We start from the raw sequence: 17287 nt of genomic DNA on the forward strand, positions 1-17287 counted from the left end.
TCAAATGTGTGGCACTAAATAAATTCCCAAAAAAACAGTGACACTTTTTAAAACATGAAATTGGAAATGTGGCACTTTATTAAAATCCCCTAACAACAACTGCGAAACTTTTCTTACCTAGTTCAACACTAATAAGAATTAGTATAGGAAATTTTAAAAATACTCGTGAATCTACCACTTATTTTATAGAACATCACTTGAGAAAGTGCAGAATAACAATACAATTAAAATCTAGCAATTTCCTCCTGGTCCACCAAAGAACAATCTATAACCCAAGTCAGTCCTGTAGTGTTCATTGAATTTTAAGTCGCAGCAGTGGCGGTTGTCAACAGCAGTTTTAAACAGGCTAATGTCTTCTGGCTCCTTCAACACGTTACTCTGGTCGACGAACTGAAGCTTCCACATTGCAGAAACCTTGGATGCATCAGAATTTTCACCATCTGGGAATTGACCAGTCCCCATTTGTGGGACACTCGCGTTTTCAAGAAATCTCACTATGCCTCCCCAAGAAAAATAGTTAGCTCCATGCCTCAGATTTGGAACCATCTCAACTGGCCAGTAACCAATATCGTGTGGTTCTGTTCCAGTCAAACTCAACCACCAGTTCTCAGTTTTCATGTCCTGCACATACACATATCGTAATTAATTATATTAGTACCTATCTACTACCATTGAAAAAAGCCTTTGCTGTACCGGATACTTCAAAGTTTTCGTTGGAAAAGTACTGTTTGAGGATTATCAAGTGTCCGTCACCTTGCTTTTAATGAAGTAGTCTGTACTCTCTCCAGAAGAGAGGCTGAGACATATAATAAGAGAAGTGCGCTACAACGAAATTAATATGGATAGCGACACAAATACTGCTTACGCAGAATGCAGTCAAATGATGCGAGACTTGTGGCAACAATATATATATCGTGATGAAAATGGATGTTCAGCATTTCAAATTAATTCCTCAAATGAGCCGAAACCACTGAGAGTTTATTGAGAAACAAATAAAAATTACCTGGTGAATAAAAAAAGTAGCTGCTTTTACGATTTCTGCACCGTACTTGGACGCCTCCAAAGTGACACCAACGCTCACATAAGAATCAACTTGCACAAACCCCCCTCCATCCGTATTAAAGCCACCTTTTGTTGGTCCATCCTTGAGTTTCACAAAATTATTACAATCTTAATTTACAGGGCAAAAGAAAACTAGCCAACTCCAGAAACTTTTGTAGGAGTACATATTAAAAAGAAAAAAGTATGAAAACATAATGTTGTATCTAACTTGGTACTTACTCTCCAAAACGTAAACAAATGAGTATCGGTGTCTGGGAAAAGCGCAGGCGCCGCCTAATCACGATCGGAGAAACAATAAGTTAGTAACAAGTAACAACGATGGTTTATATACCAACCACCACTTCCCATATTGTTATGTATCTGTGTGTACCAAGATATCAAAAGAAAAGCACTTACCACCCATCCAGCTTGTACTGCGCTAGAAGTCTCTGGAGGTCCACCTTCAATCCACAACACACTTGCGCTTAGTTGATTCATTAATATATATGGATTGTCAATCTTCATATCTGCTTTGAGTCCAAACGTTGGAGTTGTTGGTACCATCCTAGTATTGTTGTGGACTTGACGAAGTGCTACCTGAGTAATGACGAATATAATATTCAGGTGAAAAAGGAACAATCAAATCCTAGAAAAGCCTGATTCAAGAAATAAGGGAATGAAGCATTACATGCTGACCGACAACAGAACCAACATCAGTGCTGGGCATGAAGTGTTTGAAGAAATATTTAGATCTTCTCTGCTAGTCCTTCGGATGGGAACCGTTCATTCGGGCAATTATAACCTTAATATTAAGGAAAACTTGGAAATATGTCCCGTTTTCATTAATTGAGTTGGAGATCCGTCCCCAAACGGAAAAAATTAAGGAATCTATCCCATCCATCCAAAAACTCAGTTAAATAGTCAATACTTCATTTTGACTGGTCATACTCTCTAAAAATTTTACCTACATACCCTCATTTTTATAACAAATGTTTACGGAGAAGATTAGAAACTGACTGAACAAAGAAAAGAAAAGGAGAAATTCATGCAGTGAAGGTATATAAAAATCGTATACAGTCAAAGTAGTTTGCCGATGATAAACTGATCGAAGCACTAAGTTTGATCCTATATGGATCGAATATCACTGCGTAAACAATACAAGATTTCCTGCTTCTCCTCTTTCAATCTTCAAATGGATCTTTACTTGCAAAATTGAGATATGGATGATGAATTGTAAATATTGGTTAGTATATCAAACTCACCTGTGTGATTGATTGTATTTCGCAGCTGTAATGTTTAATTTCGTTTAATTGTAACATGAAATATATGCTTGATTGATTATATCAAACCCAGTTAGGAAACCAAAGATGATTATTTAAGGAACTTGTAATGAAAATTCTAATGGAACAACCAAGCAGCAGACCATAATACTATGCTTCCCCACTCAAAAAATTTCATTTTTGGTAATTTGTACATAACTGCGTCGATTCAATTTCCCAATATGTCTCCCACGTCTGTATCAGTTGAAGAAAGTAAGTGTGTTATCTTCAAAAGTGATGAAGAAATCAGTTTACAATGTTATAAGGGCATCTGGGTCTTTTATTTGCACGTGTGTTGTCGTATGTGTGTCTAATTGACTCGTTAAATGAGTTTTTGGATGGATGGGATAGATTTCTTAATTTTTTCCGTTTGGGAACGGATTCCCAACTCAATTAGTGAAAACGGGACAAATTCCCAATTTTCCCTAATATTAATCATTTTTACCCATGGTTGAGTGACAGATGACGACGATGATGATCCAAAGCTTAGACCCTCGGGATAAGAAGTCGGTTTGAGCTGAAATTTTGAATGGATTTATGCATGTTAAATATTAAACAAAATAAAATGATAACAAAATAATAGTAAAAACATATACACTTGCCTGTATCTTGTGATTTTTCAGCCGAGGATGGTCTAGTGCAGGTTGCTTATTGATGTCAACACAATCGATTATTTGACCTGTTTTCGTCTGTAATTTTTTTTGAGACGTTATAGGCATAAAAATAAATAAATACACTATTCATTCGTATTATGTATGAGGGAAAAAAAAAAAGATCGGAAATTTCTAAAAGAAAACTTTTAAGATTAAAAAGAAAAATAACAAATAAGAAATCATAAGATACTAATGCTACATTTGTGGATCACAAAAAGTTTTTTCACTGATGCAGCCATGCAATTAAAAAATAAAAACCAACTTCCGGAAAAGAAAAAGAAAAACATCCAAGGATGTTCCATACGGGGGTCACAAAATTCCAGGGGTCACAAAATTCCACCAATATCCATTCCCAACCGCCCTTCAATTGCAACTTTGCAAGGGGTTTGGCAACCCTGGAAGAAATTTTTGAAAACTACAAAACTTATGAACTGTCGGACTTGTAAATCAGTGGGTTGTCCTACATACTACATACTTTAAAACCTCGTTTGCTTCTTAAGTGCATCACTGTTTCGTCAAGAAAAACATTTAAAAAACCCTACTAGTATATCCGAACATAGTGTACGAAAGATCAAATCTCCTCGTGTACATATACTTCAACTAATACTTCACACAAAAACAAAGCAAAAAAAAAAACACATGTTACCTTAATGGTCTTAATAGAGGGCTTGTTAAGTGCTTTGAGTTGTTGCTCAATCTCAAGATCTTCTTCTTCCAAAACTTCCCATGCTACAAATCCTTGTACAAAATAGTTCATACTGGTCACATGGAAAACTAGCAACACGATCAGTAGCTTTATGAAGGCCATTTGGAATATCAGTTGTGGTTTAACGCCTTAGTGTCGAGTACTAGGCAGTAGCTAAGTATTATATAATACTCCTATAATATATTGAAGATATGGATGATTGAATGAGGGAACGTAAACTTAATAACTTTGTCAACCTTAGTCGGCAGCGGATCCTCTGTACCGGAAATTCTCTGTGCCTCTGTGCCGGCGAATACCAAACCATCACGAGTATTTTTGTTTTTAGCCTTTTTATCTCATGTAACGTCGTTAAAGAGTCTTTAGACTGGAAGAGAAACAATTTAGTTATGATTTAATTATGAATCTTCTGACAGTGATGTCTTCATACTGGTCAACTGGTTAGAAGAACATCATTTAATTTGATGATGACTGTCAACTGGTCATGGAAGAAAATTCAAAGAATCAATTTCTGATATAAATTCTTTTTTTTTTTTGGAAAAGCTGATCTGAGTTATTCATCTCATAACAAAAGTGGAAGCATAATCAAATCACGACTTAAAGTTAGATCAAATCTTTTTTTTTTTTAAGAAGTTAGATCAGACTTTAATTTTTTTCAGAAAAGATTTACAGTTAATCTATAGATTATTTTCCAGTTTTAATTAGGTTTTTTTCGAGTGGAAGCAAGTTATGATTTCAATTGTACCAAAACCCCAAAAATGAAACTTATGATTTCAATTTATCATTTGAACATGGAGAAATTTTTTCTAATAGTCTATGCAAATAAACAAAATCTATGATTAGAGAGTTGATTTGTTTTGTACGTATGAAACAAAGAAAAACTTAGAGACTTACGGTGTTAAATGCAGTTCAAAATTACTGTTAAAACCAGTGACACGTGACATTTTGTCATTTGTTGGAACAGAGACACGGGGAATTTCCGGTACAGAGGATCCGCGGCCACCTTAGTCACGCCAAAATAGTGAACATGTGTACAAAAGTCGGAAAGTATTTTGAGATATCATATTCTCCAATAATGAGAATATAAGTTGCCAATAAAGAACTAGGATATTACAGAATATATCCACGCAACGTTTACAATTATGGGTCCTAATTGATTTCGTGCTAGTCTGAGCGGAACTATCCTTTGACTAGGGCTTGCTCAAGCCAGTCCCAAGATTGCAAAAAGACATTTTTTTCATAGCCCTTTTTGAGTTGGGCCATTATATGTTTGTAAATTTTACCCTTAAGCCAGCCCAAGAAAAGAGTCAAGTCCTCCCCATAATCAAAGTCTAGTTCCGCCACTGCTAGTCTCCGTGTACAGATATATACGCGGGATTTTGTGATTAGTATACAATATATACAAATTAATTTCGCAGTATCATGGCATTAAATTTTTAAAAAAGGCCCGGCAAGTTATAACCTCAAAGGTATCACTATCCATCCATAAAAAATCCATTAAAACAAAAATAACATAAAAAATCCCAAAAAATAAAAGTAACACAAAAACTCCAAAAAAATAAAAATAACACAAAAACCGAATTTGGGGTTACGGATATCAGAATTTGGGTTGGTAGTGATCATGGCCAATACACGGTTAAGGATGGAATTAGAGACAACGACGATCAAGGTGAGCCGAATTATCCAATGAATGTTATTTGGAGTAATGAATCCCCTCACAAAGTCAATTTCTTTCTTTGGCTTCTCTCTCATGATCGGGTAAGGACGGCAGATAAACTTTTAAGAAGAGGTATGGATGTCTCTAGTGTATATCGTTTTTGTGAGGAAGATGATGAATCGAGTTCACACTTGTTTTATGGTTGTTGGAGAATCCAGAGAATTTGGGATTACTTTGTTGAAGGGTGTCACTTTGCATGGTCATACGACCCTAATGTCATTACATCTATGAAGACTTGGAAGTCTAATTGGGGAGATGAAAGACTTAGTCGAATATGGAATAACATAACGGTAGCTATATGGTGGTGTATATGGAGAGAGCGAAATGCAAGAACCTTCAAAAAGAAAACTTTAGCAAGCCTCATTAGAGATATCAAATTACAAGCATTCTTTTGGGCCGAAGCGAATACAAGAATGTTAGGGCTTACGACAAATATGGTGATCTCTTTATGAGATTCATTATACCGGCCTCAATAATTTTTGTGTTTGTTTTCTTGGGTAGCCGAATCCCCTTTAGGTTCCCCTTTTTTTGTTCGGTTGTAATCATTGGGTTAAGGTACCCCCCTTAAGTGCCTTTTTTCAATGAAATTTCTTTTTGACCGATCAAAAAAAAAGTAACACAAAAACCCAAATTTTTTTGATGAAACCAATTTCGAAATTTAGAGTTTTTCTGTATCAATTTTAATATGGAGTTTTAATGGATCTCAGCATTTGAACGGAGTTTTTGTACTCCAAATTTGGTCACCTTGGTGTTTTGTCACTAGTTCTGTTTAAAAAAATGATTTTCTATTGTGCATTTTTTTTATTTTATGGAAAGACAAATTTTATTAATCATAGAACATAGTACAAGAGATTTATAAACTCATTTTTGACAAAAAATTGGAAATAATACTAGATTTTAAAACACTTTGCTAAATATTAGAAGATGTGTGCCTAAGATGCTTTATCCGAGCTTCTTTACAATGTATTCCGCTGCATAGTTATAATTCCTGTTTATATACTTTACCTGGGCATGTTAAAGATTTTCCAGTATTGAGATAGTTTCCTGAATAGTGTTATCCGCGTTCCAAGGAGAACCTTTGCAAGTCTTGTTGATCGTTTCCGCCAGTGTTTTGCAGTTCGTTGCTATCGACACACTTGATAATATATTTTCATATAACCATGAGGAGGCTTTTAACAAGGCTTTTGATTCTGCATGAAAAGCCGAGGAGGCCCACTCTGATCTCGCTGCAATATGCACGAAAGATTCGTTCTCCACTGAGTAAAATAGAAAGGCGTATCTCCATTGTAAAATCCTCTTTTTTAAAAGGCGCATCAATAAAGATTATCCAGTCTGTCTTTAAGTCGGACCATTTTTCTTTTGGGATATTTCTTTCTTTGTTCTTCTTTTTTTGCTGGATCTTTTCTTGAGAATTCTGGTACAGGAATTTATTGATTTGCTCTATGAGGTGGTTCAAATTTGGAATGATTTTTTCTAAAACCATTGAACATCTGTATTTCCAAATAAACCAAGATATAGTTGCGATTTTATCGGACCATTGTAAGAAATATTGATTCGTGATCCACTCATTTATCCAATTAACTATGGAGTCCGAGTCAATTCTCGTACTCACTGCTTCTAGAGAGAGACCAAACTAAATGGCTCTTGCAAATGGGCATAACCGAAATAAGTGTTGTTCTGATTCTTGCTCCTGTGAATCGCACATATGGCACTCTGTGTTTATGTCTGTATTATGAGCTCTGAGTCTCAAATCCGTTGGGAGGGCTTTCTGAGCTAATTTCCAGGCAAATAATTTGATTCTCGGGATTACTTGTATCTTCCATATTTTTTCCATGGAAATGTATTTATGCTATTGTCTTCATGGTTTTGATTTATGATAAAGTTATATACATTTTTGCCGAGAATATTTCCGAGGGGTGATGTTGCCATCTTATTTTGTCTTGTTCTTGTCTTTTTGGAAAAATGGCTAGAATCTTAGCTTTTATATCTGGTTCAAAGTAGGTATCGAGCTTATCTTGATCCCAAAAATCTTCAGGAGTTATTAACTCATTTACCCAATGTGGAACATGCTCTTGAATATTAATGGGTTTTTGAATAATATATGTATTAGTCACCCATTTGTCTTCCCAGATTTTTATAAATGCTCTATTTTTTACTTGCAAGACAAAATTACCTTTAATGAGCTCTGACCCCCTTTTTATGCTGGTAAAAAATCCTTGATAATTTAGAAGCCCTATAGAATTCCAGTGGATGAGATTTTGGAAAATATTTAGTTTTGAGGAGTTGAGCCCAAAGTTGATCTTGGTCTGAAATGAGACGGTTGGCTAGTTTAGTAAGAGCTATGTTAATCGGGTTAATTGATATTTGATACTTACATTTTGTCCAATTTTAGTGTTTGGTCTAACATTTGTCCAACTTAGGGGTTGGTACTAGGAAATCACGTTGACTTCCATCGACTCTGTTAAGTCTAATTTTAATTAAATTTACCATTTAAAAATTTATGCATCTACTATTTTACCCTCCACTTATTTAACATTTACAATAGCCTTCTTCTCTTCTTCTTCTGCACCTTTACTCTCTCCAAAAATGGAGACGGTGGAATCAGTTGTTCTTCATCCATGACTCAGACTAAAACTAAGTTACAAGATAGAAAACAATAAGGATTCACAAAAATTTAGCAACTTGCTGAGTTGCACACAAAAAAGTTCAGGGAAAAAGTTGATTCCGGGGGCTTCTTGGTGATGAACCGTTGCTAATTCATTACTTCTTCTGAAAAGGAAATAAAAGCTTCAATTATAAGATAAAAGAGACAAACTTTCATCCCCACTGCTTTGTGTTCGATAGATCTCTTGAATATTCAAATAAAAAATCTCCTCAACCGCAAATGATACCAACAAATACAAATTCCTAAACAACCCCAATTTTTGCCCTAATTTAAAAAAAACAACCTAAAGCCAAATCGCACCCATTGACTGAATCAGAAGCAGAAAGAAGCCGATAAATTCAAAAAGAATTACTAATCGGATGAACAAGAAGAATTACTAATCGGATGAACAACTACTCCACATAATGAAAATCTCCGAAGAAATATTATTATTCAAGTTAGGTTTTTGATTTGGGTCAAGTTCAGTTTAACGATAGACGAAAAATCCAGAAAAAGTTGATTTTTGCATTCGAGATTAAGTTCATGAAGTGGGTTTTTGATTTGTTCTTGTAACAGATGTGTATAGAATAGATTAGGTTAAAATGAATCTAACTTCTATTGAAAGGTTGGAAGTTCATTACAGATAAAAATGGAAATTGAATTATTTGGGTATGCTTGAATTTTCTGGTTCTGTTGCGTACTCCGTCTTTAGTATGGAAGAGAGCCGACTAAGACTTCTGACAACAAAGGAGTACAATATTAGGATGCCCTCATACATCACAACCGTTGGCTCATTAGTTTTTGCTAGAATCATTGGATCCTAGGCCCACACCAGGGGTAAATTTGTAAACATAATCAAATTAGTATTTCACAATTAGTTAATAGATGGTCGAATGTGGTCAACGTGAGGTCCAGGTACCAAGCACTAAGTTGGACAAATGTTAGACCAAACACTAACTTTGAACAAAATTTAAGTACCAAACGTCAATTAACCCACGTTAAACTGGTGTGGATTCTTGATACCTAGACCCGCTTGAGAAATAGGCTTGCATATGCTTATTCAGGACTATATATATATCCTCCTCTGCTCCCGGGTTTATTTTTATTCCAGCAAAAGTCTATTTGGATTATGTCTATTTGATCTAGCGTTTCTTTAGGGAGAGATAGCACTTGCATCTGGTAAGTTGGAAAGCCTTAAAGGATGGATTTTATTAGAACTGTTCTGCCAGCTTGAGATAATAACTTAGATTTCCAACCTTGAAGAGTGGCATAATATTTTTGTAGCAGAGGTTAGAAATTTTCTTTTCTATTTTTATCAAAGAAAAGAGGGGTTCCTAGATATCTATCATTTTTTGTCATTAAGGGAACTTTTAGGATCCTCGCAATGATTTTCCCATGTTTCGGGCGAATTTTGAGACTGAAATAGATACCGGATTTTTGTATGTTTACCATCTGACCCGTAATCTCGCCAAATCTTGATAGAATATCTAACTAGTTTTTTGCCTCGCCTAGATCAGCTCTTGTGAATAAAAAGCAGTCATCTGCGAAGAAAAGTTGCGACATATTCGGGGCATCTTTATTTACCTTGAGGCCAGAAATTTTCTTTTCGGAAACTGCCTTTTCTAGGTATCTAGAAAGAATCTCCATGCAAATTAAGAATAGGTATGGTGAAAGTCGGTCACCCTATCTTAGGCCTCTAGAAGTGGAAAAATTTGGACCCGGAGAGCCATTTAGAAGGATAAAAAATGAAGTGGTTGAAATGCACTGCATTATGAGGTTAACACACGAATGACCAAAACCAAACGCTGAAAGAGCCGATTTGATGAAATTCCACTCTACTCTGTCAAAGGCTTTTGAGAGGTCTAATTTTAAAGCGATATTTCCGTTTATGGATTTTGAGTTTTTCATAGAGTGGATAAGCTCATAAGCAATGATAATGTTATCCGTGATTTGACTCCCCGGAAGAAAAGAAGATTGATTAGGTGATATTATCTTGTTTAGGATAGGTTTTAGCCTGTTAGCTAGAATCTTGGATATGATCTTGTATATTGTGTTACTCAAGCTGATGGGCCTAAAATCTGCCTGGGTTTGTGGGGTAGCTAATTTAGGAATCAGGGTTATGAAGGAATGATTTAATTCTGGGTTTAGGATTCCGGTTTTGAAAAATTCTTGAACCGTATATGTTATATCCTGACCCATTGTATCCCAGTTGGCTTTAAGGAAGCCTGGTTGAAACCCATCTGGTCCTAGAGTTCCCCACTGATTCATTTTGGAAATTGTATTCCAAATTTCTTCTTTTGAAGGAATAGTAATTAACGATGAGTTTTCGACCTCAGAGATGCAAGGTTCGATAAAACTTCATAAGTCTTCCACCGAGTTATTGTTCTGCGATGTTCCTATCTGAGTAAAATGCTTTACCAGAAGGGTATTGATTTGATCTCTGTCTGAGAGCCAAAAAGCCGATGGTTTTCTAAGAGAGTTTATAAAATTGATTCTTTTCCTATTGGAAGATATAACATGGAAGTATTCCGTGTTTTAGTCATATTCCTTGAAAATTTTGTCTCTTGAAATTTGATGATAGTAATCATTTTTTATTTTGTACCATTTGCCTAGTTCCGCTTGGAGTTGTCTAATTTTATCTAGATTTTCCGGGAAATTTCCAGATCTATGTAGGCTTTCAATTCTATTATTCAGGAATTTAATATTTTTATGGATGTTTACAAACACATCTGAATTCCATTGAGATAAATCCGCGGATAATAATTTAAGCTTCGAATAAATGTTCTTGTCCTGGGTATTGCTGGAGTGATAATTCCAAGAGTTAGCAACTATCGAGGCTAAAGTAGGATGTGACAGCCAAGATATAATGCATTTAAATGGTTTTTGTAATTTTTGTTTCCCTGGATATGAACCAAGAAGGAGCGGCGTATGATCAGAACCAACTCTAGGAAAATGACTCACCTTTGTGTCTGGAAAATTCTGCGTCCATTGGAAGGATGTTAAAGCTCTGTCAATTTTTTCACATATATCGGCATCACCTTCTCTATTATTTGACCATGTGAATGGCGCTCCTTCGTGCCCTGCATCTTGAAGCCCCAAAGAATCAATTGTTCGAAGTATGAAAGATTTGCTACTTAAACTTGTTTTATTTCCACCTTGTTTTTCATCTGGGTCTAAAATAACGTTTAAGTCGCCAATTATAACATCAAAAGTTTGTTGACCTTTTGAGCAATGCTAGCAATATACGACCATTGTTCAAATTTAGCTTCCGGCTCAACTGCACCACAAACACAAGTAATTAGCACCTCAGTTATTCCAATTTTTGTTTCAAATTGGCACACGTTTAGGTTTGAGCAAATTAGATGCATTTCTACGGAAGGTACAATAAACCAATCAACAAATTGGGATTTTTTCAGGGAAAGTTCCATTCGAGACAGTGGTGCTTTTGTCTCGGCAAGGAAAATTGTGTATAGCTTATAAAAAATGTTGAGGTGGTTTAAGTGATTTTGAGGTCCAATTCCCTGGACGTTTCAGGAAAGAATTTTCATATTGTCACTAGAACGGATTAAGACTATTAAATCTACTAGGAAGCTGAAAAGGAAGAAATAAGAGTAGATTAAAATGTAATTGTGAACAGTAAATGAAATTTTAAGAAAGAGGAAGGCTATAAGAATTCTCTGAATAATGGTAATAGATTTACATAGCAGAACAAAATTAAGGACAAGATGAGCTAAGAAAGGGCCTTCACATGTAGAGTAATACAATAAGGTTGAGTACATGTATATGAAAGTGACAATCACAACAATAAAACACACAAGTAAATAGTTTAAATCACTGAAGAACTTAGGTTAGATAAATGCTGAAAGGATGCTAGTTAAACTGGAGGAAATAACAGCTGCTAGTAAGAAGACCAAACCAGATACACCAAACAAAGCTAAAAGGAAAAAGTATTACTAGAGATAGACTACAACAACACAGAAATAGATTACAAGAAATTATAGACACAGGAATTTAAAGAAACTAGTTACAAATATGAGCAAATCAGGGGTACAGAAAGCTAAGAACAATTATAACAGAAAGGAGTGTTAGAATACGGGCATCCAACTCAAAACCAATTGGCGATGAGTGGAGAGGTTCATAGAGTTATAACTGCAGGATCTTAGATTGTCCAGACAATATGGGACTAATAATTTCAACACGTCCCCTCACGTGTAGCCTCTTTGGGTCTAACACGTGGACAATAAATCGGGTGACGCGGAGTAAAGGTGCGGTCAAATGACTCGACACAAATATCCTGCTCTGATACCATGTTAGATACGGGCATCCAACTCAAAACCAATTGGCGATGAGTGAAGAGACCCATAGAATTATAAACCGCAGGATCTTAGATTGCCCAGACAATATGGGACTAATAATTTCAACAAGGAGAAGCTACATAAATCGAGTACAAGATTTACAGACACAAGAACTAAAGGATACTAGGTACACAGTATGAACTAAACATGCGTACAAAAAGCTACTCTCTCCGTTCTTTTTTAATAGGCCAGTTTCTATAAATAAAAGTTTCAAAAAATAGGCCAGTTTCCTAATTGGGAAAGTCAAATGTTACTTTAATTTTTTGGAACCACTTTTTTCTTAACTTCTTTTGATGACAAGTGTCATGTGGACCACTTTACTTTACTTCTTTTGCTAACAAGTGTCACGGAGACCATTTCACTTCACTTCTTTTATTGACAAGTGTCATGAGGACCACTTTCAATGATTAGTTCTCTTAATTTTCTTAAATTTCGCTAAAAACAAAACCATCCTATTAAAAAAGAACGGAGGGAGTAAAAAACAAGAAACAGAAATTAAGACAGATTAAACCAGAAATTTAAAAGCACATAGGCTCTGATAACTTGAGCATCATTGAAACACCAAAAGATTTCTGTTGCTGAGAGGGTCTTGATCTTTAATTGTTATCATCTACAATTTCCTTGCCTTTTGAATTTTCTTTCAATTTGACAGGATTTGAGGTCGAGGTTTCTCCTTTGAACCACTCATGTGGATAAGCAATGGTATTCAGATGAGGTTCAATTATGTTGACTGATCTTTTTTCACCCTTATCTTGTTTAGTGGGGGGGCTGATTGAATCAATTTCAGTGATCTTAATCCTCTTAGGTGCAGGCAAAGTAAAGTCCCACTGGAAATAGTTTTGCATTATATTCCAGTTGTTTATATAAACCGCGTGATTATCATTAGCCTTGTGTACACATATATCTCACTATCGGACACGTGTATACAGAAAGGTACGTGGAGAGCATGCAAGCCAAAGCATCAAAACACGATGCGTCACGAAGCACCAAATAAACCCCTAGGAGTTGCTTTATCTCATCCCCAGAAGAGGAGCTAAGATCAACGGTGGAGAGAAAGTCAGCTGACACGGACTGACAGGGGCAGAAGACACTTGTCTGACACGAGCAGACCCCTCAACCACCCGCATTAAACACTCTGAGCAGTGCACGTGTCGACCGACCTAAGGAACGAGCGAAGATGCCTCCGCGGGATCGAGGGGGAAACGCAGACCTCCGCGTGATGGACGCAAGGACACGAGAAGATAAGGTTCCAACGGTCTTCAGAGATGGGTCCCACATTCCAACCTTATAAATACCCAATCTCCACAAAGAGGAAAGGGGATCGAAAAAACATCAGGAGAGAGAGAGAATAGCAAAGGTAAGTTAATCCTATAGTGGAGAGAAATATGTAAACCCAAAGTCATTCAACTATTCGTGTAACCGTGAATCATATAGTAGAACAACAAACCCCGTGGACGTAGGCCTTAGTGCTGAACCACGTAAACCTTGGTCTTATTTACATTTCAGCACTTTACATTCATTTAGCTCCGCACGTATCTGCTTATATATGTTGTTTTCCTTTTATATTTGTACCCCATGCATAATCGCTACGCACGGGGAAGTTGGAGGAGGCCATGATAAACCCGTGGGTTTTGAGCCAATGAATCCGCATCAGGGGATCATCATCGTAATCTCTTTAGACTTTAATGATTGATTGTGGGCATTCGGACACCGCGTAGTTCGTGTGTCCACAATTTGGCGCTAGAAACAGGGACTTCGTCCCGGTAAAAGATTTATCTTGTCCTGTGATTTCATTCTAATTTGGCATATGATTGCTCCGATTTTATCAGCTCTGACCGTATAGATCATTCATCAACTGTATTATATTCAAAAACCCACCTTTTGCCTTCGATAAGAGTTAGTGTTCCAAGCGTGGGTTATTGTCCTAATCCCTCTTGAAAAATTGTATTTCGACAACTAACCCGCTTCACGCGGATATTCCCGTTTCTGTTTGAATTAATTTATACAGAGAGAACGTGTTGTGAGTAAAGAAGGCGAGTTTACGCTAGATTTCGTCATCAACAAAAGGGCACGTGATGTAGAAGACGCAGGAAGCAGGAAAATCCAAAGCTTTGTCAAAAGAAACACCCCGGACAACCCCGATCATCACCCGAAGCAAGCAGAAAGGAGATAAAACTAAAATGACCAATCGAAGGCAGGATACCACTGAAATCACTTCACCCATGAACGCTAATTCTGTTGCAATGGCGGCTCTCAGAGCAGCAACGATAAAATACGGGGAAGCCGCGGTAGTCCCGAAGGCTGCGGAGGCTAGCAATACCTTCTCCATGAGTCAACTTAACCAACCAAGGGAAAGGGTGGATGAATCCAGAACATTCCAACCCGCGCACATCTGCTAACCTTTGGAATGCCGCTAACAATAACCAGAATCAAACCATACCGGGCTCTGGCACCGCAGAGGGGCGCTCACTCCAATTTGGAAACACCAGCAACAGAAGCTGAACCCCTGCCACCTTTAGTACAGACCATGGAGGAGGGCGGCGCGGCCGTGGCTTTTGTGTAGCGGCACGTGCGGGGACTCCCAATCAGGGGTCCAACCAATCACACAACTAATGCTGAGCTCGAGGAACTGAGCAGGAACCAACAGGTTTACGCAGAAGCTGTAGCTCTTTTGGCCAGAGGAAAATCAAGATTAAAGGAGCGGATTGCTCTAAGCACAAAGACCAGCCAACAACTGATGAAGCAAGCTCCAAGCACCAGACGCCAAACCAAGACTGTAGAGTCGTCCTAGCGACTAATGAAGACGCCACAAAAGGAAGGAAATAGCATATCCGACCCGGATTATGAACGATGGAGAGTCAAACGGAAAATGATCTGAAGAATTTAGAGCACCAACGCGCAATGGAGGAACTCGAGACTGAGCATGATGGCAGAGATCAGGCAATTGAAAAAATAAACAAGGTGGGGGAAGGTTAGAAGAGGTTATGAGAGAAGCTAACTCCACGCCCCTGACGCATCGCTTGGCCAACACCCCTATTCCCCTGAAATGCCCTGTCCCGACGTTCGAATGCTATGATGGGTCCAGCGACCCTGCTGCACATGTTCGTACTACAACCCGTCCTAGAGAGATGGGGACAGAACGACGCCGTACTCTGTAGATACTTCCCGTCAAGTTTGAAGGGATCGCGTTATCATGGTTTGATAATCTGCCACCAAACTCCATACACTCATACGACCAACTTGCAGAGAAATTCTTAAGAACATACATGTACAACAAGACTGTAAACACTGGGATGGATAAGCTTTTTTCACTAGCAATCGGCTACAAGGAAACCACGAGGGAATACACAAACAGATGGCATAGGATCTGCCAAGCCATAGGAAGCGTGGACCCAGTGGTAAGCATCAATTGCTATAAGTGGGGCTTGGACCGAATGAGTCCCCTATTTGTTGAAATTCACGGGAGCGTGCCCAAGACAGAAGGCGATCTCCGAATAATTATCGAGAAGCACGCTCGACTTGAAGAAATTCAACGGGAAAACCCGAGGGCATATCCGCAGAGGTCTCACCGCACCAATTCAGCAGAACAAACCAATGGGGCCAAAAGGGGTTGCTCAGATGAGAGACCTCACGAAGATAGAAAGGAACGGAGGGATGAACGAAGAACAGGCGACCGAAAATTCGAAGACCAAGTTTACACGAAACTCAACGCTAGCTATGCTCGTATCCTGCGAGAGATCAAAGGGAGGGAAAACTTAGAATGGCCATGGTCTAAGGGAAAGCAGCCCCCGAGATCCGAGAAGTCTAAAGATTACTGTGAGTATCACTGTTTCAACGGACACCAGACCGAAAAATGCAAGAACCTTAAAATAATGATCCAAAAATTAATTGATGCGGGAGAGCTCAAACATTACATACGGAAGGAGGTTACCGAGGACAGATCCAAACGAACCAAACCAGTCCAACTTCCGGAAGAAAACCGAACAATCAACACCATCTCGTGTTCCGAAGCCACAGGACCCTCGCTCACAGCACAGATTGGAAAAAGGTTACGGAAGCAATTCGAAGATCGCTGCGAGTTATATAAGGTCGATGGGATAACAGTGGACGAACATGAAAAATGGATGGAATTACCTGTCATCTTCGATGCCGAGGATATCGAAGAAGATATGGAAGACCATAACGATCCCTTGGTCCTGACATTACCAATAGCGGGATGTAACCTCAAAAAGATCCTCATAGACGGGGGAAGCTCTGTGAATGTCCTATTCTATGACGCATTCAAGCGGATGAAGCTCCATGATGAACAGTTGATGACCTCTTATCACACCATCTACGGATTCAATGGAGCGGCCACGAAGCCCTTGGGAGACATTGTGTTACAGGTTAACGCAGGGCCCATGAAACTGGATACCCGATTCAGTGTGGGATACCCCTTCCCCCTACAACGCCATTATTGGACGACAGTGGGTACACAAGCTCAAAGGAGTTGCGGCAACATACCACCAGTACCTCAGATTTCCAACACCTGAGGGAATTATGGAGATCAAGGGAGATCGAATCGCTACACGAGAATGCCAGGCCACTCAGGATCATATCAACAACGAGCAAGAAGAACAGCGAAAAATCCGAAGAGTAAGAAATCAAGAAACCACGAAAGAGAAAGCCGTAGAACTATTCCTTAAGGAAACCACAGGAAAAGGCTTGACGAAAGAGGGTAATGTCCGAGGCTCGGAAACAAGTACCTCAACAATCAACAAAGAGCAGAAACACGCCAAATAGCAATTAAAGAGCGCCCCAGTCCTCGGAAACCCAAAGCCTATGTTCACACCAGTGGAACCCACTAAGGAAATCA

General features: G+C 38.1%; 1 protein-coding gene across 2 annotated transcripts; it reads right to left on the reverse strand.

The window, feature by feature from the left end:
• Positions 1–208: 208 nt before the first annotated feature.
• Positions 209–2376, reverse strand: LOC113346308. 2 transcript variants are annotated; one of them, XM_026589851.1, is made up of 5 exons: positions 2304–2376; positions 1459–1638; positions 1282–1335; positions 1004–1144; positions 209–621 (listed from the first exon to the last, which is right to left on the reverse strand). In XM_026589851.1, the coding sequence occupies exons 1-5, from the start codon at positions 2358–2360 to the stop codon at positions 232–234; spliced, it is 822 nt and encodes a 273-aa protein (XP_026445636.1). In that variant the 5' UTR covers positions 2361–2376; the 3' UTR covers positions 209–231. The 2 variants fall into 2 exon arrangements, with proteins under 2 accessions (XP_026445636.1, XP_026445637.1); XM_026589852.1 differs by lacking the exon at positions 2304–2376 and adding an exon at positions 1730–1866.
• Positions 2377–17287: the final 14911 nt, after the last annotated feature.

Source organism: Papaver somniferum, unplaced genomic scaffold, assembly GCF_003573695.1.
Source record: "Papaver somniferum cultivar HN1 unplaced genomic scaffold, ASM357369v1 unplaced-scaffold_99, whole genome shotgun sequence".
NCBI lineage: Eukaryota > Viridiplantae > Streptophyta > Magnoliopsida > Ranunculales > Papaveraceae > Papaver > Papaver somniferum.